Source organism: Diadema setosum, chromosome 20, assembly GCF_964275005.1.
Source record: "Diadema setosum chromosome 20, eeDiaSeto1, whole genome shotgun sequence".
NCBI lineage: Eukaryota > Metazoa > Echinodermata > Echinoidea > Diadematoida > Diadematidae > Diadema > Diadema setosum.
The window spans coordinates 15,577,132-15,599,521 of NC_092704.1; the positions used below are offsets into that span (position 1 = coordinate 15,577,132).

Below are 22,390 nucleotides of genomic sequence, written 5' to 3' on the forward strand. Positions count from 1 at the left end.
CAACCATTCATTCTATCACAGAAGATCTCTATTGCAAATGTAACTACTTCAAAGCAAAGAAATAATCTCACAGGTTCCCTATTCTCATAATACTATACTTGCAAATCATCTGGCTATTCAGTACCTGCCTACACGACCTCAAAATACTAACTGTAGAAACATAGACAGAAGATTACAAGAGGGATTTTTGTGCTTGCAAAACCCTAACGAGTACTACGCAAACAAACACGATCGCAAGAGTCCCAGTTCAGTATCAGTTCCCCGTACAGTGATGCACGATTTGCACAATATTCAGCCATACTGTCCGTTACAAACCACAAAGATAATCACTCAACAGTTTCACACATTGGCCACCACATAGCAGAAGACATAAAATGCTCTAATCATCAGAGTCCACTTTAAACAACACCAACAAAAGGACAAACCACATCATAACACTCAGATATGGATGCCACAAAATCAATCATCATAACTCAACAGAACAAGTGGCAACAGACAAAATACTACTTCAAAGCAATTCCAACTCCACAGTGTGGCCAACTACAAGAGAAGTTAATCTACCAACACCATCATCTATCATTCCAGAAACCTATACACTTTCAACCAAAGGGGAGGGGGGAGGGGAAAAAAACTGGGGTGAAAGAAAAAAAAAATAAAAAGGAAAATAAGTGACCTTCTTCACCCCAGTGTGAATTTCTCTGTGACTTTCCTTTTTTTTTTGGGGGGGGGGGGGGGGAATGGGCAACATCCTGAGCACCAGTTCAGTTACCAAGGAAACACGGATACCCTTTGGCAGACTGTGATACAGAAACACAAAATCCCACTTTTCCATATCCCATTTTTTTTTTTTTTTTCGTTTCCACCGCAGGAACCATAAAAGCGGGGCGGGGTATTATGAGAGTGGGGTCGGAGGAACCCCAAGCTTGCTAGCCATGGGTCATTTATGTGACCTACTTTGGTATCGCATTGGGTGGGGGTTAAAGGAATCTGACCATTGTCATGGAAACACACGGCTGTAGTTTCGAAAAGAAGGGAAAAAATAAATCAGGTCAAGGGGTAATTCTTACAGTTTGTGGGTATTTTGATAAATTGAGGATCATTGTGCGGTCTAAGTGATGCTTTGGTGCTTTTTAACCTCTCTCACACCAGGCTAACTTTTGGTGTGTATTTTTATCTGTATATTTCTCACTCATATGAAACCAGAAATGGATAATTAGTCAGATCAGAATGGGAATCTCTTTATCATTGAGCAATCATCATAAATCACCCCTGCCTGTTAACATGAAGGTGCTTTGAATTTCCCCTCTCTTGAAGTATCAAAAAGTGTCAAAGGTGAAGTGAGAAATCACCATTCGGCTGATATCGGCACAACCCTGAGCTTTGTCATTCCTCAGTAAATTCTCAGTTCATCAGAGCTAATTCTTCATACAAGAATTGTTGTCTCCAGGAAGCAATGGACTATTTTGGGCTGAAAGGTCTGACTAAACACAAGGCAAAGAAGCTCTTGTCCAAGGGTCCGGGGGAGGGGGGAGGGGTACATCCCCTTCACGCCTCTACAATATTGCTTAACACAATCACATCTGCTACACAAGCAATAACCTATTATACATGAATTTCTTGGGGAATCACACATGCAGCCCAGGATGGGGATAAATTGTGCTAATGTACCTTTTGCTCATTTTCAGTGACATAGCTAGTGTGATGAGGCACCTGAAAGAGTGGTGTTGATGATACTTTGGTGGAGTTTATTTCTTCCTTGTCACACAGAATGTATTACATCTTTCATCCTCTCAAGAAACCAGTCAATCGTAAAATGTCAAACTCTTAAGTAAGGTTCACACGATGGTTGCAACCTGCTAGTTGAATGCTGTGTCCACACAATGCTAAACTATGAGTGGTGACCCGGTTACCCACTGCAGCTCATGGATAGGATGTAAACGCAAAGAATTCTTGTGGTCCCAATTACCAGATATAAACTAATCTTTAAGAATGCTAACTTTTGAGTGTGTCTACCTGGGGCTTAACTATAAACTAATCATCAAAGTTCAAAACTTCAAGTTAATATTGAAGATGAGGAATGTGATGTGAACCTTCATGTATCACATCACAAATGCAAGGAGGCTGAAGGAAGCATCTCTCCAGAAGAGCAAAAAATTCCAGTCGTAGGCTTAAAAGAGACTACATCAAACCCAACAAAACCAGCTGGAGACCCCGCCCTGCGCATCTAATCAAAGTAGGTCACTCCTGTGACCTTGGCAGTCCACGCCCTGGATCCGACACACCAGTTGCTTCCTTTCCCCCAACTGTGTAATACTGCAGCGTTAAACCATTGTCAAGGTCGGTGTCATCGCATGATTGCAATGATATCTTATTCTACTTAAAGGCAAATGTGTAAAACATTCCACTTCTTATCGACACTTATATTTCCAGCGCATTTCTATCTATTTGTTTGGACCAGCTGGACTGAAAAGTCTGTGGCATTTTATCTTTTAAAGCCCATGAACCGTGTAAGACGGGGAATTTTGCTTTGGGTGGAACTTACCTGATTTTTTCATATAATGCTTTGATAATATCAGTAGGTCAGAATTTTGATGACCAATATTGAGATCTTCTAGCAATTTTCTTGCACACAAGATATTCAATCAATTATCTTTTTTTCAGATAATTGTGAAATTTGATATGTCTTCTCCACAGAAAAATAATAATGTCAGTGACACTTTGTGGCTGAGGCTTGAAAAAAATACATTTATACTTGTCATAATCCCTATTTTCTCTGTCTCACATCAACTGTTTATTTGATGGCAAGAGAAAGTTTACCAAATTACCTTCACCCTCCCTCATTCTTCCATAGCCTCTCAATATCCTCCATCCCTGGAATCTTTTGAGTAATTGTCTTTCACCAACATTTTGTGAGCCGCAATAACCTTACCCCTGTTTAGCATGAAGACTGACTTATGAGCCAATAGCTGATCCTGTAATTGATCTTAAATCATCCCATACGGTAATCATTTTTTTTTTTTCGTCCTTTCTCTTTTCTGCAGCTCTAAGGGCAGTGACCTCAACTAAACTTCCACAGCAATCATCAGACTACTTACTGACCCAATTCAAAACAAAGTGTCCATCACAGACAGCCACCGACATAATTCTGTGCTGCAGAAATGTATCATTCGCAAAGATGTAAAGTTATAAAGAATGAGCATAGCCCAATGTATGTCAAACTCAAGTATACAAACTCCCTCTAAATCTCAAATACAGCTTTATAATGGAATCTTATGGGGGTTGCTTGTTTTTCACAAACGATTCCTTTAATGCTGAAAAAAACATCTAATGAAATGGGTCAGTAAATTATATAAATTCAAAACAATACAACCCTAGAGATCATGGTAAAAAAAAATGTGCCCTTATATGTTTGTGAGACAAGTGCAATTACACTGATGTGATGATGTAATTCTAGTTTCGATGTTGGGTGTATAGATATTCCTATGATTAGCTAATTAAAGTTTGGGCTTTATACACTGACTTTCTGTCACCTACAAGTAATGTATCTCTTTTATTTGGTTGCTTATTTGTTCTTCTTTTGCATACTCTTTGCAGACAAGCGATGTTGCATAAGATTATCAAGAGTATTCTAGAAGAGCACATTCTGGTTCTCCACTGTTAACCCCCCCCCCCCCCAAAAAAAAAAAAAGAAAAAAAGAAAAAAAAGAAACAACAATACAGTAATCCACTAAATAATCACAACCATTGCCAAGTATCTTTGATTTCAGGAGTATAATGGTAAGGACACATCCAAAAATATATCTGTCTCTTACATCTTCTCTCTTGGATATACTTCTCAAATTCAAAATTTGCAGTCAACACAATCTTTATGATTTTGGTTAAACCATCGAGAAGAAGTGCATATAAAAAAAAAAAAAAAAAAAATTACATGTCTCGAGCTTAAGTGCAAAGGTTAAAGGTTAAATTTCATGGGCATGCATTTAACATCTTCATTCCAAAAGAGAAAAGAGGTTTGAGATAAAACTATGCCCCCCTGGGCTCTCACTATATCTCCCCCCAACAATTAATCATATTTCATGTTTCTAGGCAGGTACACGTAGCTCTCCTAAAGGTACGACCCTTTGGATACAGACAAACTGCTCTGCTAGAACTCTCTTCCTCTGGCCATATGGGAAAGTTTGGTGACATGGAGCAGATTTATCATATTCCTGGATTTAAAACAAAAAATAACAATATTTTATTTGGATTGCTGATGTATAAAGAGGATGCCCTTGTCTTTTCAAAATATTTCCTTCCCCCCATTATCAAGCACATGTATGGAAGATAGACATGGTATTTGTGTATTGAAAGGCAATACAGCTGAAGGGTCATAGTACATTCTTGTAAACTCCAAATTTTTCTTTAAAAAAATACCAAAATTCATTACAAATTTCATCATAGAATATCACCACATGGAGGTTTCAATGGCACATAAAAATATGGGGATAAAATACACTCCAGTATGGGCAACATTTTCACAAGAACAACACCTAAACCTGAATGACCACAAAGAAGTTTGTCACTACCAAAGACAGCAAATGTTATGCAATCACATACAGATCTCAAGCATCCTCCACCTCTACCAACCCCCTGCTAAATTTAGAACTCAATTATTTTTTTTTTCAAATCATCTATCATAAAGTTCAGCCCAAGGGTAACTGGGGCTTCATTAATTCAAAATGAGAGGGGAAGAAATAATGCAATCACATCTCATATGCCTGAGATCGCACAAAAGTGGGGAAAAACAAGCGAGGGAGGAAACATTTCTTCTTAGGATGACTTTAAGTGACAAGCCAATTATGGGAGTCTACGAAGTGGAAGAAGATGGAGGGAAAAATGGATGGGGGTGGGGTGTGGACAAAGATTCATATACAATCAAGTTCATCCAGATTTTTACTATTAACACCAGTCAGAGTATCTTTGAATGATCTTGGAATACAGTAATTGCAGGATCCTTTATAACTGGTAAGTGCTATCCCTATTTCCTGTTTTAACCCCTTCTGTACCAGGGACATTGGATGGTGTGTAAAACACTGTGGGGTTTTCTCAGCCAGTTAGCACTCGAAGCACTAAAAGGATTAACGACTGCACAAGCTTTTTTTTTTTTCCCCTCGGCTTTTCTTCTTTTTTTTTTTTTCTTCTTTTTTTTGGCGAGCAAGAGGAGATACCATCCTCATAACCTGCCCTACTTCGAGAGCTGTACATCAAAAGAAAGGGCACGGTCTACTTTTTGTCTAACATTCAAACATAGGGAAGGATCATAACAGCCCTTAATGGAGTGCCTTTCGGTGTAGAGTTTTGCCATTTTAAAACATCCTCAATCATGGGATCATAATCATCAGGTTTTTGGATGATGTCCAACAGGTAGGATCGTTTTCATGCCATAAATACAACCCAGAAAAAAAAAAAGTGAAGGGAAGAAGGAACAATAATCTAATCCCCATTCCAAAGGGCACATGAATCTTGATCATTACCGATGACCCCAAACACATCGGGGGATCAAATATTTCTCCTAAGGAGGTAAGGAAGTTTGCATTTTCATCCCTGTTGTCGTAGCAACAGGGTAGTTATTTCTCATACCTGTATGGCAGGGAATAGGTGAGTTTATGCGGCAGTATGACATCAGAGGAGGGGAAAATGAACTAATGAAAAATAGAATAAACTGGATGGGAAGATGGTCAAAGATGAGGTTGCATGGACGACCTCTGAGGCTCATCATGAAATTTGAGGGGTATCCAAACTCATGGGGTTATGATGGTCGCCAAGGAAAAAATGATTTTTCCCATTCCTACTTCTTACTCTTTGCGTTATCAAACTCTCATCGGGGTTAGAAGTTTTACTCTTTGAGGAGGAAATGTCAGAAAAATTTGCTATTGTGACAATTCTACTTTCAGTTCACCATAGACACATGCATATAAAACTGTATGATATCATTCATATCATTCTGAATTGATGTGATGGTGCATTGTACCACCATTATATGTTTGTTGGTATTCTTTTTTTTTTTTTTTGGTTGAATGATACTGAGATCCACAAATTATCACAGTCTCACTCTGCTTTCTGTATCTGCAACATTCTGGAATATCTTAAAGTTATAATTACATCGAACACTTCATGTAAACATCGCCATAAGTCCACAGATTGAACTTGTAAACCGAGATGTGAACAAGACAATGATGCGCTTGTATCATTACAGCCAGGGTAATTCTTTCCTTGGACAACTGCCACCCTAAACTTCCTTTACAAAGAGCTTTGCTCGGAGACTTCATTTTGTCATTCAAGGGGAGAAGTGTTTTGGTGAGATGGTGGGGGGCGGGGAGAGAAGGGTACTTCCCCATTTTATGCGGCGGATGTGAGCGTGCATGCTGCATTTGCCAACCAAAGGCGCAGAATTTGCCCAGAGATCAAACGGCCCGTTGGAGTATAGTACCCTCGAGTATCTGCCATCTCATCTTAGCTGCTGTTGAAGAGGCAAACTGCTTGAAATGACATCAAAACCAAGTCTTCTGCAGTCAGTATCAAATTTCCTTCCTTGGATATCACATCTTCCCCCCCCCCCCCTCGAAAACGGTGATAAGTTTCAAAACCTACTTGGCATTCCACAGTTTCTGGATGATAAAATGTCTAAAAATATGCCTCATCTCTATCTACACAAAAAAAAATCCAAGTTTCTTCCCCTGAGGTACAGATTTTAATATGTAATGGGCAAAATTTCTCGCCTCATGTGTTGCAGGGGGAAAAAAAAGCATGGAACACTACCTATCAGCTAAAATACATTTTCAGACATAAATCCAGTAGTATGTTAAGCAAATTATTTTGAAGAGATAGTGCTTCATTAAGGGAAAGATGACAGCAAATCTAAATAAGTTTAGGATATGATGAGAAACAAATCTCTGTTAAATACTAAGATATCTTGAGATTATTGGCACTTTTAGACACACTGGAGTTATTTTTAATTCATATAATGTATGGGTTTATATAATGTATCGGCATGACATATTGATAAGACACCATTCAGACTGAACATCCTTATCAATACAGTAATTGCACAGCAGTATAAGACCTCATGCACTGCCATGTTTCATGAGAAGCTCATGAATATGTATGACTCTCTTCCTTGCACAGCATGAACTGTGCACAGGCTTTGCACATAGTGTTCTTACATTGCACTGGAGTCATTAGGTAGTTTGTGAAAGAGCCCTGTCTATTTATACGACAAGTTGTATGAATACACATCATATTTTTATACAACCATTCAGACACATAAAACTGTGCTATATCCATACGTTGTATATTCATATGTCATATATCCATACGTTGTATATTCATATGTCATATATCCATATGTTGTATATTCATATGTCATATACTGATACATTGTATGTCCGTATGTCATATATCCATATTGTACCCTATTCCTCGTGTACGTTGTATATCCATATGTTGCATGTCCAGATGAGAACTCTCTGGTTTGAAGGGGAGGGGGGGGGGGGGGTGTTCACTATTGGTCTTTCATGCTGATATACCACCAATCAAACATCTAAAATCAGTCTAGACCTCACAACAGGAATAAAACCTCTGTTATATTTTGGGGAGAAGGAGGGGAGGGGTGGTTAGAAGGACCTTTCATCCTCCAAAGAACGACATACTCAATCGGAATGTGAAGTTCATTATCACGGGTGGAAATGCAGAGCTGTACTTTGCAGTTGAAAGCACTTCCATGTCAGTTCCCATGAATGCCTCTCTCTTTCTCCCCCTCCACTCGGTGTCAAAACAGATACCAGTACAACCAACCAGCCCCTTGCACACAATAATTCACACAGACATACAGACACACAGACAGGGTAACTTTCACCCCATTGGCTGTTTTGATTGGAATCAAAACCAGAGGCTTACACATCAATCTTTCCCTTCTTCCTCCCTAACCTCCCATGCCCCAGTTAGATTGGCCAGGATATCACAACCTGTTGTTGGACAGTGATCACAACAGAACGATCTAAAAAGTGGCACTAAATTGTGGGGAATTTAGGGGGGTTTCCATACACACTGGTAGGTGGGAACTTTTGGATGGCCATAACATCTTGTTGGAAAAAGTCTCCACTTTGACTACAATTTGTCTGTTCACGACAGTTGACATCAGATCAATAACAGCTCAAATCTTGTACTTGTATATCACACTGCCATGTGGTTATCTCAAATCTCTACAATAAAAAAAGAAGAAGACTAAATGAAATACTTTTCCCCCTGGGAGCATGAGGAATATATGAAAGTTTCTGTCATGTATAGTTGTTGTCTTTTTCAACAAGTTTGGGAGAAATTGTTTCATTGTCCTTTTCAGTATTTGATAACCACTATTCCAAAAGAAGAAAAAATAACACATATATTAATTATAGCACCATCTATGGGTGCATTTATGCTCAATTTGAGAAGGGATAATCAGTGTTTTGAAATGCTGATTCAAAATGCTGCTCCATAAAGCTGGTCACAGGGTACAGTTCACACTCAACTATATCCAGCCGGAAAAAGAGCTAATTTTACAAACATGCACTGCCATTACAGTTACTTCATTCATATTGACCTAAGCAGGCAGGTCATAGTGAGGCACATGCTTTTTCAAAAGTTTTTAATTGAGTGTGTGCATTGTTCATGATTTGACTACTAGTAACTGCATGTTTTGAAAGTGCGCTAGGACAGTCTGATATTCCAAAGGGCAGCTGGCTAGGCGAGCGAATTTACACATGAACTGGAAAGGTGTTGAGATAACATCATTATAAACACTTTTATGCATGTCTTGTGTTTGTGCTTTCCCTATAAACATGATTAAAAGAGAAAAATCATCAATCGTAAACACACATATTTGTGCATTTTGAATCAGCATTTTGAAACTATGTTTTGTACCAATTATGTTTCAAGACACTGACTATGGCCCCCAAACGTTGAGCATAAATGCACCCACGTTACAGCCTCTCACACATAGATTAGAGTATGTGGGACTGTTTGCATATATCTTAGAGTCCAGAGTACACTTGGGCAAGGGTCTATGGGAAATGCATGTTGTAGCAAAATTAGCCCGTCTTCAACGGGTTAACTTAAGTGTACACTTCTGGTTGAGGTGAGGATTTAGCTTTTAACGTTTTGCGAGATATTCAGAAATCACTCTATGAGATGTCAAAGAGCATGCAATTCTAAGGGATATCAAAAGTTTATTTGATGAAAATCGGTTTTGACATGGCTGAGATATCTAAAAATAAGGTGAAACAAAGAGATCCTAATAAAGGCGTGGCCTGTCACCTTTTATTATTATCACTCTTTTTGATATCTCAGCCATTTGAAAACCAATTTTCACCAAATTAACGTTGAATCCTTCTTAAAATTACATGTTCTTTCATATTTCATAAGAGGTTTCTCATTATCTCACTTTGGGATGTTCAAAACATGAATCCCCACTTCAACCAGTACTGTACAGTCCCTTTAACCTAGCATAAGAGCTCAAAGGCATAATTTACCATTTGCAGATGAAAGCATTAGTGCTTTAAAATAGTTCTAAAATGTGAGTTAGGGATAGAAACAACCACTGTCAAAATTTGAATCCGTATAATCGATGTTAAGTGTTGTTAGATACACAAAATGTGAACAATAGTTATAATAAAAAATGTTTCCAGACTAAACCGTATACAGTTACGGTTTACTGAGAAAAACCCTGATATCTCCTTATATTTTAGGTTTTATTGCAAATATTTCATATGGTAGGATGTTTTATGATACAACAGATCTACACGTATGCATCAAATGTGATATCTTGAACATTTTTGAAATCACTGCTCCCAAAGGTAAACTGGACCTTCAACATGGCTGAATATAAACACACAAGAGCTGTGAATCTGTAAGCTAAACTTTTAGGACAAGCCTGCATCCCAAACACAGTAGGCCTATACTAACAAATTAACAGCACAATCAGAAGTGACATTTTTTCTTTTCTTTTCTCTCTTTTTTTTTTTTTTTTGGTACATTTTTCCAGGCAAACAGCTAGGAGATCTGCTAAAATCCATATCCCTCCAATTTGCCATGCTTACCAATCTCTCCTTTCCCCCTTTTTTTCCTCTAAATGTTTGAGAAATCCCCAGCAACAATTGATTGGGCTCTTTTTCCCTTCTGACACTGGCCTCTTCCTCAACAAAGATGGAACATGATTGAAACAAGCATGTATTTTGTTATGTTTTTGTTATGGTTTTTGTGTTTTTTTATTGCTTTTACTTTTTATTTTTACCAAAAGCCATCAGTGAAAGTAAAATGGCAGAACGAAATTGAAACAGGATGTCAGGAAACACATAAAAAAACACAGACTCAGACACATATCATGGACAACCAGACTCTGTATCATAACAGCACTAGTATTAAGCACGCACGCACACACACACACACACACACACACACACACACACACACACACACACAAAGGCTGTGGGATGAAGAGTCCCACCCCCCCCCCAAAAAAAAAAGAAGGGGAAAAAAGCAGAGCAAGAACTGTAAAAAAAAAAAATAAAGTGTGTCCTGTAGATTCAAAGTAGGCCTAAATCACTACTCCTTCAGGCAGACAAATTCTTAGGGAAACTTAATAGATTGTGCTTTCTGGGAGACAACATCAACATTTTGTTGCACTAGCCAAATTTCCTCCAACATTACTTTCTCTATAACACAATAACAACATGAAATGATCACATACAGACCTGGGAATCCCCAAATTTCATTCAAACTTCATCTTCTTCTTTTTCCCATCAAAAGCAGAGGAAAGGGGCTATCATAGCCATTGGCAGTCTTTCTCATTACAAAATTATGGCCTTATAATTATGATTTCATGTAATATTTAAAGCATAAGAAAATACACAAAAAAATGGAATCCCTGGTTTAATCAAAGGCCTCCAAGCACTGCTCAAATTTCTGCTCCGTACAACTGGGCCTCAAAAACCATTAACGAACGAGAAGTGGGGGGGGGGGGGGGGAGGGGTTGATGAAAACTAAAGGATTTCCGGGGGAAAGTCGGTGGCCGTACACGTTTAACTTCTTTCTTTTTTTTTCCCCATAGTATAGTAAACACGGCACCTGAACAATAGTTGTTACTATACTGATTCATGAACTTTCCTCTACTTGTCTACCATACCTCTTTTCAAGATTATTTTCTTCTCTCATCCTGCCTGTCTGGTTGGAGGCCCTTCCCCTAAAAAATGCCGGCATAATCATCTTTGGCCCCTTTTCATTTGTGTCAAAAGCCTGAACTGCAACTGTATCAAAGACCCATCAACAGGCTATTACATCTGGGAAGCCTTCTGGCCCTACATGGAAAGTGTACTTGACTGTGCAGTTATACTGTACTCACCTTTGCCATTTGTGCAAGAACGTTCTTGTCTTGTAAATCTTTAACGGCTTTCTGGGCTGAGAGAGCGTTGTCAAAATCGACAAAACCATAACCTGGAGAGTGAGAGGGAGAGGGAGAGAGAGAGGGGGAGAGAATGTAACCACTTTATATCTACACTTAAGACTTCAATCATTGAACTGTAAATCAGATAAATCATTAAGAAAGTTCAAACGACGGGAACATCCATGTAAAGTCACTGATTAAAGTAATCTTTGAGAATCTCATATCACTCATTTCAATCACATGCCCTCTACCCTATGCACACTGGATGTCATGATGATACCATCAACCAGTACTTACCTCTTCCAAACCTTTGCTAAACATTCTTTTCTTCACACAAAAAATAAACACAATAAAAAAGAAATATAAATCATATACATCTAATTACTAATACAATGATGAGATTTTAAGAGGATGGGGTTGTAATATATCAAGCCATGAACATATGGGCTTCTACCACATTTCCATGTAAAAAACCAAATAATGCCACCTGTAACAGTGATTGTGACCAACATTATCATTTCATATGAACAGGCAATTCTGATACTCTCTGATATCATTATCTATGTCTGATTTTTCTGTGAAACATCTCCTGTTCCATTTGTTTGATTTTCATCATGTTTACTGAAGCTATATAACATTGTATCATAATACTGTATCAATGTTTTGTTGAAACTTACGTGATTCAAAGTTCCTTAAAATATTATGTACTCATGAAAGTGTTATGTATATTGTTTTGCTTTACTTTATATGGAAATAAAATCATTTGAATTGAATTGAATTCAATTGAATTGAAGCTAACTTAAAGAAGACATCGGTTTGAACATTCAACAACAAGTTACAGGAACAAGAAGCAAAAATATTCTGCACAAGAAGTTTAATGATTCAACTCAACTTAGAAAAGTAGCACAATGTTGAACTTCTCGTATAATGGAATCATGGGGGGGGGGGGGACAAATAAAGTGTATCTTGTTGCAAGTTGACAGACATTACGACTGTAGACTTTGAATCATATTATATGACAATAAGACTTTAAAAAAATATTCTATCTTTCAAAGGCTATGTCAATGGATGGCAAGAAGGAACATAGCAGAAAAACATTGCAACTACAAGCAGAGACAGGAAGATGAGCCTCCTTCAATAGTGATCACAATGATGATGATGATGATGACGACGACGACGACGACGAAGATGATGATGATAATGATGATGACAATAATAATAAAACTGGAAGTGCTGCTCTCAACACTATTTATAGCAATACTAAAATTGATGGTTGTTTATGATAATAGCAATTGATGAGGATCAAAAAAAAAAAACAAAACACACCATCAACATCAATAAAAATAATGACATTTACAATAACAGCAACAATCCTCTGTTTCTAATACTCTCCCATTTTTTTCAAAAATCTGCTATGATTTCAGCTAAATTTGTCTCCACGTCAGACTACATCTTTGTCCCATTGTCTGTCTGTCTCTGTGTCAGTCTGCCCTAACCCGCATCCCCTTGCCTCTTCCAACTCCTTTCTCTTCTTCTCTCTCCCTCATCTCTCACTCCCTCTCTCTCTCACTTTCGCTTTCTCGCCATGTCTGGCGGATCCATCAGTATCGAGCCATTAACTAAATGAAGTCGGAACTGCGTCCTCACAGTTGGTGCGCGATCCCTCTCCCGACCACTTCCCTCTGACCTGCTCTCTTCTCCCTTTTCACATTGGCAAAAAATGATGCAGATTAGGAAAACAAAAAGGAACAGAGGAAAAAAAAAAACAACAACCTGCACTTTCAGCTGAATATTAAGATGATTATCCCTTAATGGGGTAGTCTCTTTCTTGGATGAACTTTGATCCGTTTTTGACAGAAATTAGAAACAATTTTGCAGCCGTAATTGTTGAATGAAAAACACAAAAGGGCAACATTCTTATTCCCTAAAGCTGCGTCGTCTAAACATTTCCCTTTCCTCTCCAATCTATCTAATGATTACTGGAGTTTGCTTGAAGGCTGGCTAATTGTTTGTGAGGTGAAACTGAAATTGTTGTTCATCAGCGGGGCACATGGGCTAAAGAAGAGGCACGCATTAAACCCCATTTGGCAAAATGGTATGTGATTAACTTCTATGGAGGAAAAACAAGAAGTAGATAGAGCTTCTGATTGATCAACGACGGAAAAAAAAATTCTGTCCCTCTCTAAAGTCTAATTCAATAAGAGATATGTCTCTCGTAGAAAACAAAAATCCATACTGTGGGACTACAAATAAACTATAGCCATAGCTTCCTCTTTCTCATTTCAGACACCATTAGTGTAGATCCATGTCGTCTACCTCCCTCCTGTATAGCCATATCCCCCCAAATAAATAAAAAAACGTTAGCTTGCCCGCGTTATCTCCTCCCTTGCTTTTGTCCTCAATCTTTCCCTTTTTCCCCCTTTAACTCTCTTGCTTTCTATATCAATCTTTGCAGTGGATGGAATCAATTTCATTCAAGTTTGATCAATCTCTCCACCATCATAATGCTCAGATGTTGATTTGAACGGCAGCAGAATTTTCAAGTGTCCATCAGAGCGTCCCATGCCGAGTCAAGAATATCATATCCTTGGAAATCGGATGCCATCTCCCCCTTGTCAAATTCTCCTGAATCTGACCTACACAATTCAATTTCAGATGGTGAGATCGAATTACATGCAACAGCATCATGTTAAACAGCCCGCCTCACGAGAATCGGAACGGACAGATTCACGGAAGGAGCCAAAAATCATATACACCCCTTATGGCAAATTAACAGCGATTGCCTTTCGATTTCGGGACAGAATTCAATTTCACATTCAGGGCTGACTCTAGACGGGCTGATAGACAATAACGTTGATGCGATAAGAATAATTGCTTGTTATTGGTACATCTTATTGCAGGAGTTCTGGAAAAAAAAAACAACAAAAGTATAGAAGTTTGGACTCTGGGTAACTAAAATATTTGTTGGAATGTTTTTCTTATTCTCTTTAATGTTCCTGTTGTTGAAAATGAAAAACTGTACTTTTCCTCTCAAAACTACCAATGTCACTGACACACCCCTCCCTCCTCAAAAAAAACACAACAAAACACCCAACAACAAATAGCAAATATCAAGCGAACTTAACAGACAAAACTATGCATTAGCTCCATGGAAAAATACTCATCACTGTGTCTACCTTAAACAAATCAGGCACACTGTGGAAGCAGCTACATTGTATCAAATATAGAATCAACATCATGGCTCATGATTCAAACTTGGGAAGGTCTGAGAATACCAAGAAGGGATGATTTCTATCCGGTTTGTCGACGACAGTGACCCTTTCTTTCCTAGAAATCCAATTTGATTTTGCTACCCACAGTATTGGCGGCAACACCAAATTGTTACAGCAGTGCTCCCCTCACACAAACGTTACGACTTTCTCTTTCTGTGCAGCATTGTGGCGGCTATAGCTCACGGTAGAAAAAAAAAACAGACCTATAGCCACAAAATAATAGCTTTTATGAAAGAATGATGCTATCTATAGAGTAATGTATTGAAAGATATTCAAATAGTGCATTCACTTCTCATTGTGAAGTGTGTAGACTGTGTGACCCAAGATTTGACACGTATCGTTTTGTTTTCACTTCTAAACCACCAAAAAATCAAATTCAACCAAACTCTTGTTGCAAATTGTCTGGAAGCCATGGCAGAGTTCAAACTGCTCCAAAGCTTTTGCTTTCATTACTGTAACGTCCCCCCCCCCCCCCCCAACCAAGTTGAGGCAGCTTTCCACCTACACAGAGCATTTATATACCGAATCAAGCATGTGTGTCAAATAATGGACCAAACCGGTTGCTTGTTTCCAATAGGAAGGGATATGTGTTATCAATATCCTTTTAGATTTCCTCACCACTTATGGTGTCTTCCTGTCTCTGTCACAATAATACATTTATATACATCTTGACCCAATGAAAATGTAATTAAATTCAATGCAATGTATGCAAAGAAGTGAATTTGAATGACAAGAGTGCTGTGTGATACAACTGAGCTAAAATTGTTCTTCATGTACTCATCCTTCTACCAATCTCTGTCTTCTACCCCCCACCCCTTCTCACTTTCTCAGACCCTTTACCCCTTTCCATACCCCCTTCTTCATTCCCTATTCCCCTCTTTGATTCCCCACCCCCTTTTACTCTCCCCCATCCCTCCCCCTCCCATTTTCCATCCTACACCTCTGGGTGCCTGTCCACCAACTTTTAGATGAATATGTACAGGAGCCTACACTGATGCATTTCCATGACAACATGAACATCCAGGAGGCTGACAAATCCATCCCTCTTTATTTTTGATCTCACACACATACACACACACACACACACACACATCATTATTTATTTTCAAGAGTGGTCTATAACTACAGTATTTTAAGTACCCCACATCCCTGCTCCAACTTCTGCAAGGTGTCAGCAAGTGGCATCTTCAGAGTCACTCTAAAACATTTGATGAGACAACTACGTTCTCACGCAAAATATTGGCTGGACTACTAGTATCAAAATGACTGTCAGACACTTACCTTTACATTGTTTTGTTTCCTTATCGAGTATTGCCTTAGTTGATACAATGTTTCCATATCTGTGGCAAAAGAAAAGAAGAGAAAAGAGAAGGGAATAGATTTAATCAACTGTGAATTCCTCCTTTGTAGAAACCTGCAAGAACAAAAGATCGATATACAGTCTTAACTTTGACTGTTGCTATGGTAACTTAACTACCACGGTGCCATTTATTGGAATAACAATGGCCATATGTGGGAAAGTCTCGGGATTAGTCATCACTCAATCTTTTGGGAGGAGTTCTGCCAAGTCATGTGATCAAGAACAGCCACATCTACACGAGACGGCCAACGTCTTTGGATTTAATACCAATGCATTCTTCATGCATCATTGAGACCATAACACCAAAGATGGCATCATAAAATGTGCATATTTAACCCCATCATAGCCAAATGTAGGATTTCATTTATTATAGCTATGGCATTTTGGAAAAGAGGATCTATGAGGGGTTAATGTGACTTACACAGAAAATCAGAATGACCATTCTGTCCCACACAATGGGCTAAAGTGTACCTATCATCAAATTTGCACGGTTAAAATCCTCTCCTATTATCATTCATACTATTGTGCCAAGTCTGAATGAACATCGTCTTTGTATCAAACTACTTTCGCGCATAAAGAAAACAATTTCACTGCTGAAACGTCTCCTTGAATTTTTGAACCCATTGACAATCATGCATTTTTGTGTGTGTGTGTGTGTGTGTGTCTGTCTGTCTGTCTGTCTATGTATGCCTTTTCAGTCCAAAGTATTTGTATACTTGCCCCTCAAAAAACACCGAACAGGAAAGTCAAAACTCAATCGACCCACGTTGGAGACAGCTTACTCTGGCAACCGTACGATAACACCAGGAGTTGAACTACCAGGTAACTTTCCAGTGCACTATGTTATACTTCCTATGGGGCAGTGCACTAGGCTACACTTCCCATGGGGCAGTTCATAATCTGCAGTTTTTGCCTCTTCTTGCCAAGGTGCTCTGTCATAAAGGGCAACATTGCCGAATATGAAGTATGGGGGAATGTTCAAGAATAATTTGAATATCAGCTTTTTCAACTGTGTTTAAGGGGACACCATACAAGATATATATATATATGTCAGGTTTACATGGGAAAATCTTTGGGGATGGCATTGTAACTAAGTACAGAATCTGAAGAAAGACTTAAAATATGCAAAATTTTGCCTCATTTTAGTTGCGATAAAGGGGACACCGTACTCTGTATACACTCCAGGGATACCAAGGAAAATCTCGTTAACACCTTGAGGACAGACTAACATTGCTATAACATGCATTTCCCATAGAGACCTGCCCAAGAACAATTGTATTCTCGAAACTCGGCTTCAACAGGTAAATGATTTAACTGTTTGGCGGTGGGATTGTACCTGGGTATACACGTAGGATCTGAAAATAGACTCAAAATGGGGGATTCTCAGTATCTTGTAACAGTTTTGCCTCTGATTGTCTCACTCATGTGCAGTCACATGTTAGGGTCATACATCAGAGGTCAGAGGTCAAGCAGCTGCATCTGGTGACATTCAGAGCTTTTACGCTTACAAATAACTTGTTTGTAAATATGCTTAGAAATATGCTTCATGCTAAGATAGAATACTCTTAAACTTTGAGTCGAAGTGGAAACCTGAACCAAATTCTTCAAACAAAACATTGTGTCAAATATCATGTTTGGCTCATCATAGTTTAGATGTCTTTTCCCACTGAATGCTATTGGAGATTGGGTATGCAGTAGTAATCTCTGACATGTTAAACTCTAAAACTTGGTGGAAGTTGAGCCTGGTTGACCCAGTATTCACCCCAGACACTATGCATGCAAGTATCGACACTCTCCTGCCAGTAAGCATAGGAGTCGTCCGTTTGACAAACAGGCCATGGAGTATGTGACGCAGTTGTGCGAAATGTGGTTTGCAGTTTACAGGCATTATTTACCATTTGCAGATGAAACAAAAACCCAGCATTAGTGCTTTAAAATAGTTCTAAAATGTAAGTTAGGGATAGAAACAACCACTGTAAAAATTTGAATCCGTATAATTGATGTTAAGTATTGTTAAATACACAAAATATAATAAAAATGTTTCCAGACTAAACCACCTCCAGTTATGGTTTGAGAAAAATACTGACATCTCCTTATATTTTAGTCTTTATTCCTAGAATTTTATATGGTAGGATGTTTTGTGATACAACAGACCTACACATATGCATCAAATATGATATCGTAACATTTTTCAAATCACTGCTCCCAAGGGGTAAATGGGACCTTTAACTGGTCACCAAAACTGACCAATTTCCCCGTCTGAACCCTTGGTGACAGTAAATATATTCAGAAAGCTATTAAAGAAATGCAATTACTAACTATATCTTTCGTTAGTGTGAAATCCCTCATTACGTGACTATCAAGTCGAAAGTTCTTCCAACTCCCGTGCTTGATGTAGCAAACCTCCACCTACATTGTATACATGGTTCTTCTCTTCTTGAGGAGATACGGCTCCTTAAAAAAAAAAAAAAAATGACATAGATAAAAATAATACAATTACAGTCTGTTGAAGCAATTCTTTGCTGTATTTTTTCCCATTAACCTAATCAGCCTCATCAAGCGCACACCCTGTAGACTGTGGGGTGAATTCTTTGATGGGTGGGTGAACCCTTTCCAGGTCGGCGGACACATTTATGGGAGTGCGATCTCAGCACCGGGCGCCCCTACAAAATGGCAACGTCCTCCAGCAAAGGAACAGAATCAACGACAACAGAACTACATGAATATATGACCGCTGCTACCAAGCACAAAAGGTCAGACTTTTCCCCTGCTAATTTTTCCACTTCGATTTTCCGAGCATGAGAAATTGCCCAGCGTTTTGAGCAGTGCTAAATCTATTTCCTCTTTCGTCTGCTACAAATGAGGGGCATGGTGGGGGGGGGGGGGATTGGGTGGAAGGGAACAAACCAAAGAGATAAACATTAATGAGCAAGCATTAAAACAGAACTAGACTTGGAATTTGTCAAGACTGACAAATTAGGTGATCCGATTTTTTTTTTTAATCAATGATTCGAGTCCTGATCGCAATAGACATGACCATATACGTTTCATCTGTGTTTAGAGACATTGGCCGTGTGATGTTTGGATTCTCATTTAGAAAAGAGGGTCAGGTCTGCCATCTTTGGTACCAAATTCTGTATACACTATAACGAAGATACAGAATGAAGTATTTTGACCATTGACCCAACTTTGCACAGCCAAGATGGCATCTGAGCAAAAAGTGGTTATTTTGTGAAATGATTCTTGTAACATGGTCTTTACGTGTGTAAAATATGGGAAAGATAGGACATGTATTCACCAAGATACAGGTTGAAACATTTATGACCTTTGACCCTAATTTACATACCCAAGATGGTGTCTGATCAAGTAGTTGTTATTTTATGAAATAATGTACGTGACATGAACTAAACATGTGCAAAATATGGGGATGAAAGGGGCTGTTTTTCTCGAGTTATTGCAAAGAAAGTTGCAGAAAGAAAGAAATATCTCAATACATCGAAGATAAGTTTGATTTCAACCAAGTTTTTTGACGTGATCTCGGCGTCGTATGAAAAATTGGAGAGAACAGTGACGATAGCCCATAGTCTGAGCTACAACATATTAAAATCTGGGAGAAATTCACCGAAGAGTAAGTGAACTCGTGCTCGATAAAGACCGCCATATCAATTTTCATTTCCAGAAAAATTCCCTCCCATAGAGATAACACGTAAACTGGTTAAATTTGACAAGGTTACATTATATCCATTTTCACGAGGTGAAGACATCATCCGATTAAATCTTTGATGGAATAGAACTTAAAGAGTATTAAATTGGCTACAACATACTAAAATCTGGAAGAAATTCACCGAAGGGTAAGTGAGCTAGTCGTAGATAAAGACAATCATGTTAATTTTCACATCTAGAAAAATTCCCTCCCATAGAGGTAACACGTCATAATGAAGATAAAGAAAGAAGTACATATGACCTTTGACCCTACTTTGCACAGACAAGATGGCGTCTGAGCAAAAAGTGGTTATATTGTGAAATGATTCTTGTAACATGGTCTTTACGTATGCAAAATATGGGAAAGATAAGACATGTATTCACCAAGATACAGGATGAAACATTTTTGACCTTTGACCCTAATTTACATACCCAAGAAGGTGCCCGATCAAGTAGTTGTTATTTTATGAAATAATGTACGTGACATAAACTAAACATGTGCAAAATATTGGGCTGATAGGGCTTGTTTTTCTTGAGTTATTGCAAAGAAAGTTGCAGAAAGAAAGGAATATGAAAAAAAATGGAAGATAAGCTTTAATTTCAACCAGGTTTTTGGGCATGATGCCGACTCCGTATGAAAAAACGAAGGGCACACTAACGATAGCCCAAAGTCTCAGCTACAACATACTAAAATATGGGAGAAATTCACCGAAGCATAAGTGAGCTAGTGCTCGATAAAGATAGTCATGTCAGTTTTCATTTCCAGAAAAACTGCACTCCCATAGAGATAACACGTAAACTGGTCAAATTTAACAATGTTACTTTTAATCCCTTTTTACGAGGTGATGCCGTCATCCAATCAAATTGTTGTTATTATATATCTGAAAGACGATTTAATAAGCTACAACATATTGAAATTTGGACGAAAATCAACTAAATAATAAGTGAGATATGCTTGAATGAACTTGAAATTTGATGACGTCATTTTGAAAATTTACTTTTTTTACTTTATTAAGAAATTTGATACCTTTTAATCATTTTTTCAGCATTGCCAACCCATGAAATGACATGTACAACTCATCAGCTTTCAGAATATGTAAAGAAAATGGGGGGTCACCGTCCATCCTGACGAGTAAAATCGGATTTAAAATTGGAATTTTTTGGGATTGTTGCACTGTATATCGCCATTGACGCGCGCGCGGAATTTCAACTTTGACGGACCCGTATGACGTCATTTTGAGTGGGATTGACTTGAAACTTGGTAGAAATATTCCTTGACATTTCAGACATCCGATCAAAGTGAAAAAACGGGAAATTTTCATTGCATATGAGCTGTGCGTGCGTATATGTGCGCGCGCGTACGCGTCCGTCCGATTTTTTCAATTTTTCAAAAAATGCTCCAAATGGTCTGAAACGTGTGCAAAAAGATTTTGAGCTCGATTGGAGCATACAAATATTTCAACGCGCGCGTACGCGCACGTTTTAATAATACAGATGAATTTTGAGAACATGAGTAGAATCAACTTGATTCGAACTATATGTGAGGTAAAGTTCAAAGAAAAATTTCATTCCATTAATGAGATATGAATGACAATGTGTTTTCATATAATGACGTCATAGTGACGTCACGGTCGACTGATCACCTTGATTTTATTAGATCTGTCGTCTTTGGGACATGATACATATATGGTATAATTTTGACATTGATAGGATGAGGACTTTCTGAGCTAACCTCTACACAACATTTGAGGAGAAAGAACTTTTTTGTGACAACGGGAAGTTTAACACTAGACTCGGAATTTGTCAACACTGACAAATTAGGTGATCCGATCTACTGGGAAATCAATGATTTGAGTCCTGATCCCAATAGGCATAATCATACAGGTTTCATCTGTGTTGAGGGGACATTGGCCATGTGATGTTTGGAGTCTCATTTAGAAAAGGGAGTCAGACCTGCCATCTTTGGTACCGAACTCCGTATGCACTAACGAAGATACAGAATGAAGGATATTTGACCTTTGACCCCATTTTGCACACCAAAGATGGCATCTGAGCAAAAAGTAGTTATTTTGTGAAATGATTCTTGTAACATGGTCTTTGCGTGTGCAAAATATGGGAAAGATAGGACAAGTATTCACCAAGATACATGATGAAACATTTATGACCTTTGACCCTAATTTACATACCCAAGATGGTGTCCGATCAAGTAGTTGTTATTTTATGAAATAATGTACGTGACATGAACTAAACATGTGCAAAATATGTGGATGATAGAGGCTGTTTTTCTTGAGTTATTGCAAAGAAAGCTGCAGAAAGAAAGAAATATCTCAATACATCGAAGATAAGCTTTAATTTCAACCAAGTTTTTTTTAGCATGATCCAGACATCGTATGAAAAAACAAAAGGCACATTACTGATAGCACAAAGTCTCAGCTACAACATATTAAAATCTGGGAGAAATTCACCGAAGAGTAAGTGAGCTAGTGCTCGATAAAGACCGTCATGTCAATTTTTGTTTCCAGAAAAATTCCCTCCCATAGAGATAACACGTAAACTGGTTAAATTTGACAAGGTTACATTATATCCATTTTCACGAGGTGA

At 38.3% G+C, this 22,390-nt stretch overlaps 1 protein-coding gene across 6 annotated transcripts in view; it reads right to left on the bottom strand.

Moving 5' to 3' along the window:
* The window catches only part of LOC140243716 (RNA-binding motif, single-stranded-interacting protein 2-like), a 540,753-nt gene that overhangs the window by 18,062 nt on the left and 500,301 nt on the right, over window positions 1–22,390 (bottom strand). For all 6 annotated transcript variants that reach the window (XM_072323379.1, XM_072323381.1, XM_072323378.1 and 3 more), the window contains exons 6-7: window positions 16,009–16,067; window positions 11,414–11,505 (exon numbers count right to left, since the gene is read on the bottom strand). In XM_072323379.1, coding sequence (XP_072179480.1) covers window positions 11,414–11,505; window positions 16,009–16,067 — 151 coding nt within the window. The remainder of the gene's footprint in view (window positions 1–11,413; window positions 11,506–16,008; window positions 16,068–22,390) is intronic.